Below are 13,315 nucleotides of genomic sequence, written 5' to 3' on the forward strand. Positions count from 1 at the left end.
GTTCTGCTTCAGAGATGTATTAATTTCAGAGCTATATAAAGACTCCTAGTATGATTTTAATGTCTTAGAAACATTTCAGCAGCAGGCTTGTTCTATTTCTGTGTCATTACTATAAAAAAAGAATTCACAATGGAAACATTTGCCACCTCTGCATCATCTATCATTGCACTATTTGATCCAGTGCTGAGAATTCTACCTGGTGAACTGAAAACATTTTTACCATATTAGGTTAATATCCCACCCTTCTTCCATGAAATGACGTCTGCCTCCCTTATGTCTTCCATAAGGCTCAAGATGGTGCACCAATGAAACACAGGAGTCACAAGCAGGAATTAGACCTGCTTAGCTTCAGTCAAGTTGCTGCATCATGATGTACCTTCAAAACAATGACCTGATCGTTATGCTATAAATCAGTGGTTCTCACTCCTTCAGCACCAGGACCCACTTTTTAGAATGAGAATGTGTCAGGACCCACCGGAAGTGATGTCATGACCAGAAGTAACATCATCAAGCAGGAAAAATTTTTAACAATCCTAGGCTGCAATTCTACCCACACTTACCCAGGAGTAAGTCCCATTTACTATCATTGTTAAAAGCATCTTCATAGCAGTACAGATCTGTGACATTTCTCCAAATGCAGTCACGTACCTTGATAGCATTAAGTCTAATATATTAAAAATAAAGTATTGAAATGAATGGAGACCCACCTGACATTGACTCGCGACCCACCTAGTGGGTCCCAACCCGCAGTTTGAGAAACAGTGCTATAAATAGCCCTGCATCTCCTTTTAACATTGACCGATATGATAGTTCTTTTTTATTTTATAGCACTGTTTTATAGTACTCTTTTCATCACTACCTTGCACTCTTGATATTTTTTATATTTTATCAGAAAATTTCTTTCCGCAACCATGCTAGTTATACCTTTCACTCATTTAGAAAATTTTTCTACATACAGTTGAAATTTCCATGCTTTCCTCTCCAGCCCAACTTCAAGTTGCTTTCCAACTCCAGCCCAACTTCATGCTTTCCAACTCCAGCCCAAATCAAGTATTTTAAATTTTTCATTAAAAATATTAGTTTCTACACCTCCAGTAGGTTCTCCACAGTAGCTTTAGCATATATAATGACCTGCAAATACAATTGCTATTTAAACATTCTTCAAGTCTAGCATATTTCTTTACTTTCGGGATGAGCAGAAGGTAGGTTGCTATCTAGTGATAAATCCAAGAGTAGATTTTTACATGAAAATTCTGGAGTAAAAAATATCTCTTGGTTGAGCACATGCTCAGAAGAACAATGTTGTTCCTTAAGCCATTTCTGCCCAAAGCTGCATATATGCAACAGGGTAAAATGTGTACACCTGTGGGCTGGGCAGAAATGGGTTAATTCCAAATATATGCCTACTGTCTTCCCCCAAGCCATCAATCAGCAGCTGGTTCTGGTTGGTGAATCTCAAGAATTCTAACAAAAAATGCAATAAAGCCCTCAGCCCTGATGTCGACCTATCCCTGTTTTAATTTTAGTAAATTAGCAATGTTCTCTCTGGAACCTCTTCAGATTGGCCCATACCAAAAGCACAAATGATATAGACTGCCTTTAAACTTGAAAGTGCAACTGAACATCTCAGAGGCAGCCCAATCCTCACATATAACATATGCCAGCACAAGAGTTGAGGTGGGAGTGGAATTTCTGTATGGCAGAAGCATCAACTCTTGTACTGTCTTCAACCATAGGGTGCTATCTAACCAAAGGATTGCACAAGCACACTTGCACAGATGGACCAGTCTCACCTCTGGAGCAGTGGAAGTTCTTACTCAAAGGTGAGATCTAGGGCAGAAAAGAGTCAGCATTGTGCTTGATCTTTCTAGTCTTTCATGGCATTAGAAAAACGGATGCATTAATGGAGTTACTAGAGCTCCCTGCAATACTGCCTCCAATGCCTTCATTCCTTCCTGTTCACAGGGTTTTTTCTTCTCTCATGTTAAACATGTCTTATTAGCAACTGAGCAGTTTGCGACCCACCTAGTTCATTTTAGGCACTTAATTATGATTATTAAATTCAGTTCACCAGACACGTACTGTAACCTGCCAGATGCTTGAAAACCTTCCCTGCTGCTCCTGGTTTCTGCAGTTGCAGGAAGAGGCCATTGTTTTGAGCAATGCATTGATAAGTACATCCACAAGATCAAGAGGCTGAGTAAGTGACAATAAGACAAAAAAAAAGTCCCACCTACATTTTCTGGCTGAACATTAGACATCAATAAATATGCATCTACATGCATGTGTCATATTGACAGAAGTTGCTGTTACATGTGTAGAATAACCTCAGTTTAGAAATGCAAGTGCCAAATCTGCCCTAAATTAGGTAGGGATGACAAATTCCCGTCATCATCCTCTGTGCAAGATGTGTGTCCAAAATGAAGAAATTGTACTTGCTCACTGAAGCATGAATCTCTTCAATCACATCACTATTGCCTCTTCAGACTGTCGGTAAAGTAACACTCAGTTGTTGAGCTATCATGGGGAGAAAAGCAAGGACTCTCCAACGAACTACCACAACTGCATTTGTGATGAGGAAGGTAAATACAAATATTGCATAATAAATCTGATGGTGCAAAGGGATGCCTCAGCATTAGACCAAAAGCACAATCTGAGTTGGAAATGCTAACAACACACAAGTAGTGTTTGAATGATGAATTTAACGTCTCCTTGGGGTTTGTAATTAGCTACACAGACACCTGTTGGCAGGTGTCCCTTAGACAGCTGCAGGAGAAATGCAGAAAACGATGACAGCCACTCTTTATAGCCTTCATAGATCTCACGAAGGCTTTCGGCCTGGTCAGCAGGGACGGCCTCTTCAAGATTCTCCCCAATTCTGATATTAAATACAGGAGCTCCCCAAGGCTGTGTGCTGAGCCCCTTCCTCTATTCCCTGTATACACATGATTGTACCCCATCACATAACACCAATGAAATTATAAAATTTGCAGACGATATTACAGTGGTGGGGCTTGTTAGCAGGAATGATGACTCTGCTTATAGCAAGGAGGTACAGGAGTTGTTATTGTGGTGCAAAGAAAATAATCTCTCACTTAACATAAAAAAACTAAAGAACTTATAATTGACTTCTGGAAAAAGAGGGATGTACACACACCATTATACATAAATGGTGAGGAGGTGGAGAGGGTTGCTAGTTTCAAATTCCTAGGTGTTTACATCATAGAGGACCTCTCATGGACTATTAACACCAGCATGTTGATTAAAAAGGCACAAAAGTGGTTATATTTTCTGAGGAAGCTTGGGTGTTAAATCTGTCACAGCAGCTGCTTGTGTCTTACTATCATAGCACCACTGAGAGTGTCCTAACCTATGATATCTTGGTGTGGTACGGAAATTGCTCTGCAGGGGACAAAAAAGCTCGGCAGAGAATTATTAAGATCTTGCAGCACATCATCAACCTTCATCTACCAGCTTTGGAAGACATCTATACATCTCGCTGTCTGCAGAAGTCACATAGTATTCTGAGAGATCCCTTCCATCCGGCTCATAAGTTCTTTGAACTGTTGCCTTCGGGTAGACGATACAGAACTATTAGAGCACGCACCACACGATTCCTGAACAGTTTTTATCCCACAGCCATAATTACGTTGAATAAGGCGATATAGTTGCTACCATGATCCTGGGCATTATGGTCTGTTATACTGTTTTTATATTATGATGCATGTTGTATACGAATGTAGAATGTGTGGGTGAGTGTGTAGAGTGTGATTGTTGGAATTGTTGTATATATTTATGCTTGTATGTCAAAAGTGCATAAATTTCGTTGTGCTGTAGCACAATGACAATAAACTTACTACTACCACCACCACCACCACCACCAAGATCGGATGTCCACCCAGGCTCCTCAGCATCATCAGGTCTTTCCACGAGGACATGAAGGGCACTGTAGTCTTTGATGGCTCCACATCAGACCCCTTTGACATCCGAAGCAGAGTGAAGCAGGGCTGTGTTCTCGCACCGAAGTTGTTTGGGATTTTCTTTGCTGTCCTGCTGAAGCAGGCCTTTGGAACTACAACAGAAGGCATCTATCTCCAGACCAGATCAGACGGAAAGCTCTTCAACCTCTCCAGACTGAGAGCAAAGTCCAAAGTCCAGCTGAAATGTCTGTGTGACTTCCTCTTTGCTGACGATGCAGCTGTCACCGACCACTCTGCCAAAGATCTCCAGCAGCTCATGAACTGTTTTAGTAAGGCCTGCCAAGACTTTGGACTGACAATCAGCCTGAAGAAAACACAGGTCATGGTTCAGGATGTGGACTCACCTCCCTGCATTACAATCTCTGCACAGGAACTGGAGGTTGTCCATGACTTTGTGTACCTTGGCTCAACGATCTCCGACACTCTCTCTTGATACCGAGCTAAACAGAAGCATTGGCAGAGCAGCTACCACGTTTTCCAGACTCTCAGAGAGAGTCTGGTCCAACAAGAAGCTGACGGAACATACCAACATCCAGGTCTACAGAGCTTGCGCCTTGAGTACACTTCTGTACTGCAGAGAGTCATGGACTCTTCGCACACAACATGAGAAGAAGCTGAATGCTTTCCACATGCGCTGCCTCCAATACATCCTCGGTATCACTTGGCAGGACAAAGTTCCAAACACAGTCCTGGAACGAGCTGGAATCCCTAGCATGTATACACTGCTGAAACAGAGATGCCCGCGTTGGTTTGGTCATGTTATGAGAATGGGCGATAGTCGGATCCCAAAGGATCTCCACTATGGAGAACTTGTGCAGGGAAAGCGTCTACCCTATGGGTAGACCACAGCTGCGCTACAAGGATATCTGCAAGAGGGATCTGAAAGCCTTAGGAATGGACCTCAACAGGTGGGAAACCCTGGCCTCTGAGCATCCCGCTTGGAGGCAGGCTGTGCAGCATGGCCTTTCCCAGTCTGAAGAGACACTTTGCCAACAGACTGAGGCAAAGAGGCAAAGAAGGAAGGCCCATAGCCTGGGAGACAGACCAGGGACACACTACACTTGCTCCCAGTGTGGAAGGGATTGTCACTCCTGAATCGCCCTTTTCAGCCACACTAGATGCTGTGCCAGAACCACCATTCAGAGCGCGATACCAAAACCTTTCGAGACTGAAGGTTGCTAACAACACAGACACCAGAATTATTTGGAATACATTCAATGTTCTGAAAGTAAGACTTTCAATTAGCACTGCTACTTTCTACAGCTGCGATGACTATCTACAGAGCTAGTTGCTAGCAACTCTGTTAATCTAACAGCAGCAATTAAAAACTGTCACTTAGTGAGGTACTGGAAAGCAAGTTACAGTGCAGTGCAAGTGATCAGGTGTATAGGCTTGGTTTTTGAAGTGAAGGTTAGCATTTTATCTTCTGGGACTGCAAGTTTTACAGCACAATCCTATGCATGCTTCCTTGGAAGCAAAGCTCAAATTAAACAATACATTTATTAATGAATTCAGAACCCACTTTCCATTAAAGACTGATGTGGCTTACAACTATAACATTTCATGATCCTATATCCTTGATTTTTGAAGTACGAATAGCAGTGGTGCAGGGCCCTGAAACAAATCAGGACCTCAATGCATAGTGGAGGGGTCTTTAAAACCTCCCAGGAAATACGCAGAGGAGTGCAATCTTAAACTAAGGCTTTAATTTTAAGCAGTAGGGGCACAACTGTTGGGCTCCCAGGAAATACTGTATGCAGAAATACTGTCACTCCTGTAATACAGAAATACTGTCTCCCAGGAAATACGCAGAGGAGTGCAATCTTCACCTAAGGCTTTAATTTTAAGCAGTAGGGGCACAACTGTTGGGCTGCCCATGTTTATTTTCTAAGAATATTTTGGCTGCAGTGTGTCACTGTAATAAATGCAATAAATATTAATGATGGTATTTCCTTTCTAAAAATGAATGGTAGATGTTTTAAATCAAGTGACCATTATTATACATCCTTTCTATATATAAAATGCCTATACTGATGTTTTGCTACCATGTGCCCTTTAACCCATTATTCAACTGAATATTTTTAAATTGGCTAACAATCCTATTGTTCTCCTATTTTCAAACAGTAAGAGTACAGTCAAGTCAGTTTTTAGTTAAGGCTATAATCCTGTACACAGGAATCAACCCCAATGAACTCATTCTTTCTAGTCCATACAACTTCTGTCTCCCATGGGCTTTTAATACATTTAATAAAAGTACTCAATGCAAATTTGTGTCTATGATCAACAAATTCAAATAGGGTTTTTAAAAATTAATTGCTTTTACAAGATGGGAGTTTTTATGAAGGTCAAAAAGCAGAATATAAACTTTGGATAAATAAATAAAAATGGACAGGTAGTTCATCATTCAGGTGTCTTACTTCCTGAGTGTATGTTTTAATTTAACAAGACATGCTGCCAAAAAAAGTTGACAATATATTTTAAGAATATTTCAGTAATAGGAAACAATCGGAAAAATATGGATGTAGAAAAGTAGATACACTAGCTGTATCAAGTGGCTGTTCTTTGTTTAGTGACATATTTTAGTCTTTGAGTATCTACTTATACAAGCTATATTGATAGGCTTAAGACTAAGACTTCAAACTCCCAGAAAGGCAGGCAATTGAAAAATAATTTATTTCCTTCTTCACTACCGTTATATCACTTTGACCTTTTCAAACATGTAACTTTAGATGAAAAACTGAAGTTGTTTAATTATTTTTCTTGGCTAGTTATTTAACAAATGAAAGGAAAATTCACTTTCTGAGGTGTTAAATATTCTACGTGCGAATAACCTGGAATTCACTTAATCTGTAGGTACATTTTAGAGGTGCAAATGTAAATGTCAATGGTATAATTTGTTAAAGACTTCTGACAACCAGCAGGTAAAATCACCACAAGTTCTCACAATTCAAACCACTTTTACGTAAATGTGAGCTTTTCCTAAAACAGCCAAATAAGAGACCTTTCCATTCAGACTGAATGAAGCTTTTAAAGATACTCCTAGTCATATCCTTTCCACTGCTAGGTTTTAGAAAGTACTATATGTATGAGCCTTTGACTTTAATTTTAAAATATGTTGCTCATAAGTTAGCATTATTAACAACCTAATTCTATTCAGTGCTGGTGCAGTGGGGCCACATCCACGTGGTATCCAGCACTGAAACTGAGCAGGCCAGAGATCTCTTTAGGGTAGGGGAACTTTTGTTCCCTAATCCCTTGTTGATCCCCAGCCTGCCCAATGGGGTTACTCAGATCTTTGCCAGCAGAACCGTGGATGCAAGTCCAAGTAGCCCAGTATAGGGCTTCAGGTCCAGGAAGGAGGTTAGGATACAGTGGAAACCTCATCTGCCATTTGAGACACCTCCCACCCTGAACAGACCCTCCCCCACCTTACCCTGTCCCCACCCTACCCTCTCCCCTGCCTCTGCACTGTCCAGCAGTAGCCTACCTGCTTTACCTGGCATAGTGTCCAGATTCAGCAGTGGCAGAGGCCTTCCTGCCGGCACTCCTCACTCTAAAGTCATTGCAAACATGCTTTATGGTACATTTGTGCCAGAGCACCACTGCAATAGGACCAGGCAGTTAAGTCCCATATTTTTTGTTACCAGTAGTAGCAGGGTCCTGCTTTATCTGGTATGTGCAGAAAATATAGCTTTTAAGTACAGTATGTTTCACTTACCAGACATGAAGCTGTGCTACTAAAAACCAAGAGTTCAATGTGTCAGGCATCTGAAATTCTTTAAAAAAATGGAACAAATACAGAATTGTGAATTTTTTTCTTTACTAGATTGACCTTAGTGCCACGCTGGAGGGCCCCATCAACCTTATCTATGCATACCAACAATATCTGTGGCCAGTGACACAAATTGCTTTGTTCAATCATACTAGCCTGACTTTCCATTTAATGCTTAGCAGCACCTACAACACATTTACTAACTAAAGAATGCCAGTACTAAGCGCTGAAATATTTGGTGAAGCCCAGTCGTTTCCAAATGTTTTAGCACTGGGACGCACTTTTTAAAATGACACCCTATCAGGACCCACTTAGGTTTAGGAGACCAAAAAAAAATCTAGAAAAACAGTCTTACATGGCACAGATGTCCACAACAAGGCCCCCTGAGTTTGGCAAAATGAAGTAGTGGGGCTGCCAGTAATTAGGGTAACCTTCATTTCCCTAGCAGTAGCAAGAAATTTGGGCAAGTAGTTTTGGGTTGTTTTTAAAGGCAACTGTGATTGGGCTCAACATTCTGATCTATTTGTTTGGACAGAATGCCACTTTAACTCTTACCCAAGATGTCTCCTGCACACTATAGCAGTGAAAGTAATAAATAGGACCAGGCTACAGTGTATTAACTTGGTTTCAAACAACTAAAACTTAAGTGAGGAACATGCCTGAGCCAAATCAGTTGTTTAAAAAGTGAGCAAGAAGTAGTATTATTCAAACCCCACAAAACAATGTTATTGACTACAGGAGTGATGCTGTTTGGATACTTTCTAGTGGAGCAACCCAGAGCCTGTGTTTCATGTTACCCATGGTAAACAACAGGATAAAGATTCTTGTGAAGATTGATTTTACTTACAAAGATACAGTGACCTTTGCTTTTATAAATAGAGCTAAATGAGGGACAATGACATTTTAATATTTGATAGAGTTATGAATTTGATTGCATCACAAGTTGTACAGCAACGGCATCAGTAGTTCATTTATTTATTTATTTACTACTCTATTAGTTGAAAATCACTCTCTCATTAAACAGTTTATCACTTTTTCATTAAACAGTCAAGTCATTTAATGCAGGATTAAATTAACTGCAGATCTCTTGCAAACATGGAATCTTCCACGTTGCACTTGAATGCTTCATTTGTGGTAGGAAGGCTGAAAAGTGGATTGACTTTACAGGAGTGACAATAAGTCAGGGAAATTCGTGCCTGGGTTACTTGAAGTGATAGTAAAACCACACCATGTTCATACTTGGTGAGATTTGGAATTAAAAATTCATGGTTGTGAAACTTACATTGTTTTAATTCACTGTTCCTTACAAGAGGTAGGAACATGTAGCCAAATACACTACTGAGCATGTATATATGAGAAGGGAACAGGAGAAAAGGATTGGCAAACTTACTGTTAAAGAATTCTTCATAGTCTGTTTTCTCCACACAGCATGTGTACATTCGCAGTGCTGCTATTTTAATTTTCTGGGGAAGAAGGACAATTATTTTTAACATTCATAACATGTATAACATTACTATGTTTTCATCAACCACACAGGATACATTCTTTGTGTGTATCTTTAGGTACTTCAATAAATATTGATAAAAAGTCATCTGAAAGCACTTATAAAAAGGTTGGGTCTCAGTCTTTTGATACGGCTTACAGGTTGTGCATATTACTGTTTAAATGCAATGTATCCTCCCCATGAAAAATATACCAAAATATGGAATTTTAATTCAAAATATTGAGCTTAGGTCCAAGACAGTGTCACACTGCCAACTCATCTTCAGTTTAAAATAGGTTAGCCACAATTATGCCCTTTAAAAAAAATGTGTTACAATTTATTTATCCAGGTATTTACCAGGGATGAGTCACTGATCCCGAGTTGCGAGTTGAGTCCCGAGTCAGTGACCCTGCAACTTAACTTGTGAATCATAGTGTGCAGCCACTATGACTCAATCCGTGAAAAATTTCAGTCCTTTGAGTTCAGTCACAAGTCATTGTGAGAAACGGGTTGAGTCATGAGTCAAGAGCTTCCCTGAGCAAAACTTCACAGCCAAAAAAACCCCTTAAACCTTCCTCCACTCCTCAATCCCCTCCAGCTGCCACCTCCTAGAACCTACCCTCCCGACTGCTGCTGTTCTTCAGAATGCCTGCTTTTGGATCACCCATAAAGCCATTGATGCAATATGGAAACAGTAAAAAAGCACTATCTTTTTTGAAAACCAGAAGTGCCTTTCTGGCACCTCCAGAGGCCTTTCTGAGGCCCAGAGAGGCTATTTGCAGCCCCTGCAGGCCTCAGAAAGCCTCCCGGATGTGACTAGTAAAACCTAGTAAAAACTAGTAGAACAACTCTGGTTGCGTCCAGGAGCTCGAGTTTGGCCCTCCACCACAGGCTTGGAACCTGCAGTGAGTTAAATGCAGGTCCCAAACAGCAGAAATGGAGGACAGACCTGTATACCTCTTTTCAACCAGAATAGTTCACAAAGCAGTTTACATAATAAAAATCAAACACGTTTCTGATTGTGCTGTCAGTCACTTTGACACACAAACTAGAAGAGATTTGACAGCTCCTTGCAGGCAAGTGTTTAAATTAATTTAAGTGGACTCTCCTGATTTTGAATCAATAAAAAGCAACACTATTAAGATAATTTGTTTACCCATTTGTTATACTTTAGTGGTCCTGTGAAACCCATTGCTTCTATTATCTTTGTGAAAGCACCCACTTTCTCTTCAGATGGCTGAGGGGAATCTTTGACTGTAAGAAGCTATAACAGAACAAAAAAAATAAATTACTGAAACATGTTATTATATCAGTGTTTTTTTCTAGCAAAAACTGCATTCAGCTCTAAGGGCTGTTTCACATTGTGGTCCTGCAGTAGTCAGCACTTTTACCTAATCTTCTTCCTATAATGAATGAGAAAGAATAGAGACTGCACCTTCTTGTCCGAACCACCAGCCATGCCTGTCCTGCTGACATCTAACCATGGTCATAATGGTTGCATTCAAAGTTTTCACTCCATCAGTGGAAGAGGTTCTTCTATTTTCAGAAGAGTATAGTGAAAACTTTGGGCGTGGCCAAATGTTGAAATATAAAATCCAACATGCACAGGCCAGAATGCAGACCTTGGAAACTGACCGTGTTGATGAGTACATGTTCTTATGGGTATGGATATACTTTAATAAAGTAATTGTGAAACAGCTGTTGATACAAATGCAATACAAATATGATTATAAGAGCATCATACAAAGGCAGCGGTGAACAAGTATTCCTTGACATCTTTGTCTTTTTAATAGTAGAGGTTTTCAGTTGTGTCATAGCAAGTATTCCAAAAACCAAAGAAATGTTTCAGTATACTCCTATGTCAGAAATAAAGTACTGTAGAGTATAATTTGCGATAGTGACTCTCCACTCAGATCCATGATCAAACACATTTAAGAAACTACACAGGAACCAACATGGATTTATATTTTTTAAAAGAGCCTGTAATGTAAATACCCCATGAGAAATAAATTGTCTCATTTGTGCTCAGCCCTATTTGATCAACACTGTTGGTTACACAGGCCTTAACATTTGACTTTCCCATTCCAGTGAATCAGACATCAAATTATATCTGTGCAGATGGGAGGAAGCCAATGCAAGGCTAGCACCTTCAAGATATACAAGATTATAAAAGCTGCACATAATATGAAAGAAGAACAGACAAATTCACGGATAGACCTCACAATACCTATGGGTCTGAGAGTCTCATAATCATTACCTACTGTCATCGCTGCAGTGAACAAGAAGAGGCAAAGATCTCAGAGTAGTTCTTCTTATACAATTAATTAGATGAAATTGTAAATTTTAGCTGTTGATAGGTAAGTGTTTTAAATTATTATTTTACCGATTTATTGCAGCATAACAGTTCTGTAAAATTCCTAACCAAGTTACTTTTGCACATATACAGAGTAAGGCTTTTTTCATTTTTAAGTTTACATAGTATATTGTACTTCCTATTTCGACAGACTGTAAAAACTGGGCACTAGTGTATTACTTAATTTTGTATATACTTAAGATATTTTGAGTTGCCACCATGACAAAAGGGAAAACAAAAAGCTAAGAATATATTGGTTTGTATTAAAAGCGCAGAAAACATTCAGACAAGTAAGACAGGAGTGATTTCATTCCTTGCCACCAGAGGACAAAAGAGCTCAATAACAGTCTACGCATATCTGACAACACATTCTGAAAGATATAGGTTTGTAAAAATATACTATCAAAAGCAGCTAATTTGCTTTCAAATATACAGGTCATCCCTCGTTATCCACTGGGGTTCTGTTCCAGAACCCCTAGAGGATTAAAAAAAATCAGTGGATAAAAAACAGCGGAAAAATAGATTTAAAGACCCACTTCCAGGTTTCTTGCCCCTCCATTGCTCCTAATAAGGTCTTGCCTTGACATCTGCAGGGGTTTGATTCTGGAACTCCCTGCTAATACCATAAAATGTGTTTAAAAAAAGTCATGCACTGTCTCTCTACAAAAGTAAGAAAAGCAGTTTTTTAAACTGTGATTTTAAAGGGATGCATTTTCCCCCTTCTCCAGGGATCAGCACTTTTCTTCTTATTTGCAGTGGCCATTTGTGTTGAGTCAAATCCGTGTAAAAAAAAATCAGTGTATAACAAGGTTAGACCTGTATTTTCAAAAGCAGCTAATTTACTACACTTTTAAAAAGAATGACAGTCCAATTCTAAGCCCGCCAGTGCCAAAATGGCTACAGCTAGATCCTATGGACGCCAGGCTAGTGCCAGAAGTTTCCTTGGAGTAAGGGAGTGTTTGCTCCATTACCCCAGGTAACACAGCTGTGGCTCCAATGGGTCTCCTTGGATCTGTGCCCATTTTGAAGTGGGTACAGACCAGAGGACGCCCATGTCAGGCTATCTGTGAGTGGTGAGGATTTGGCATCAGAGGCTGCTGCCATCTCCACCCTTCTCCTGAGCCTGATCCTCTCTACCCTCCACCCCAGCCTGCCCACTTCCCTGAAAAGTCTTACCATTGGTCAGTGCTGGAGGAGCATCAGCTGTCCATCCACATGGTGCTGAGGCTAAGTGCCAATGGTGCTGGCAGCCCTTCCTCCCTAGGTGCCGTGGAAGTGCCGCTGCTAGGGCCAGTTAAGATTGGGCCCCATGTGCCTAAACTCTAGAGCAGTGGTTCCCAAACTGTGGGTTGCATCACAATTTTTGATGGGTTACAAAACCCGCCACCTGAGCAGGAAAAAAGAACTATTTTTCCCCTATTCTAAGGCACCACAGAAACTGAGCTATTCTCCAAACAGGATGAAAGAAAGGTGAAGAGTTGCAGTCTTTGTGAGGGTTGCTGCTATGGAAGTACTCTTCACAAAGTCTATTGTGCAACCCACAACTTTTCTCCTGTTTGGAGAAGGGAAAAATATTTGTACCAAAATGAATGCATATCTGAATAAGAACAATGAAAATAAAGTGCTTATTTCTGGTCATTACCCACTTGATGATGTCACTTCCTACTTACTGACATCACTTATGGCCCTAACTATTAGGTGGGTCCCAAGAGATCTTAGTTTTAGAA

General features: G+C 40.3%; 1 protein-coding gene across 5 annotated transcripts in view; it reads right to left on the reverse strand.

Moving 5' to 3' along the window:
- Nucleotides 1-13,315, reverse strand: part of UQCC1 (ubiquinol-cytochrome c reductase complex assembly factor 1) — a 54,591-nt gene that overhangs the window by 24,344 nt on the left and 16,932 nt on the right. For all 5 annotated transcript variants that reach the window (XM_066626060.1, XM_066626058.1, XM_066626059.1 and 2 more), the window contains 3 exons: nucleotides 10,392-10,499; nucleotides 9,143-9,215; nucleotides 7,699-7,756 (listed from right to left, as the gene is read on the reverse strand). In XM_066626060.1, the coding sequence (XP_066482157.1) occupies nucleotides 7,699-7,756; nucleotides 9,143-9,215; nucleotides 10,392-10,499 (239 nt within the window). The remainder of the gene's footprint in view (nucleotides 1-7,698; nucleotides 7,757-9,142; nucleotides 9,216-10,391; nucleotides 10,500-13,315) is intronic.

Source organism: Tiliqua scincoides, chromosome 4 (assembly GCF_035046505.1).
Source record: "Tiliqua scincoides isolate rTilSci1 chromosome 4, rTilSci1.hap2, whole genome shotgun sequence".
Lineage (NCBI taxonomy): Eukaryota > Metazoa > Chordata > Lepidosauria > Squamata > Scincidae > Tiliqua > Tiliqua scincoides.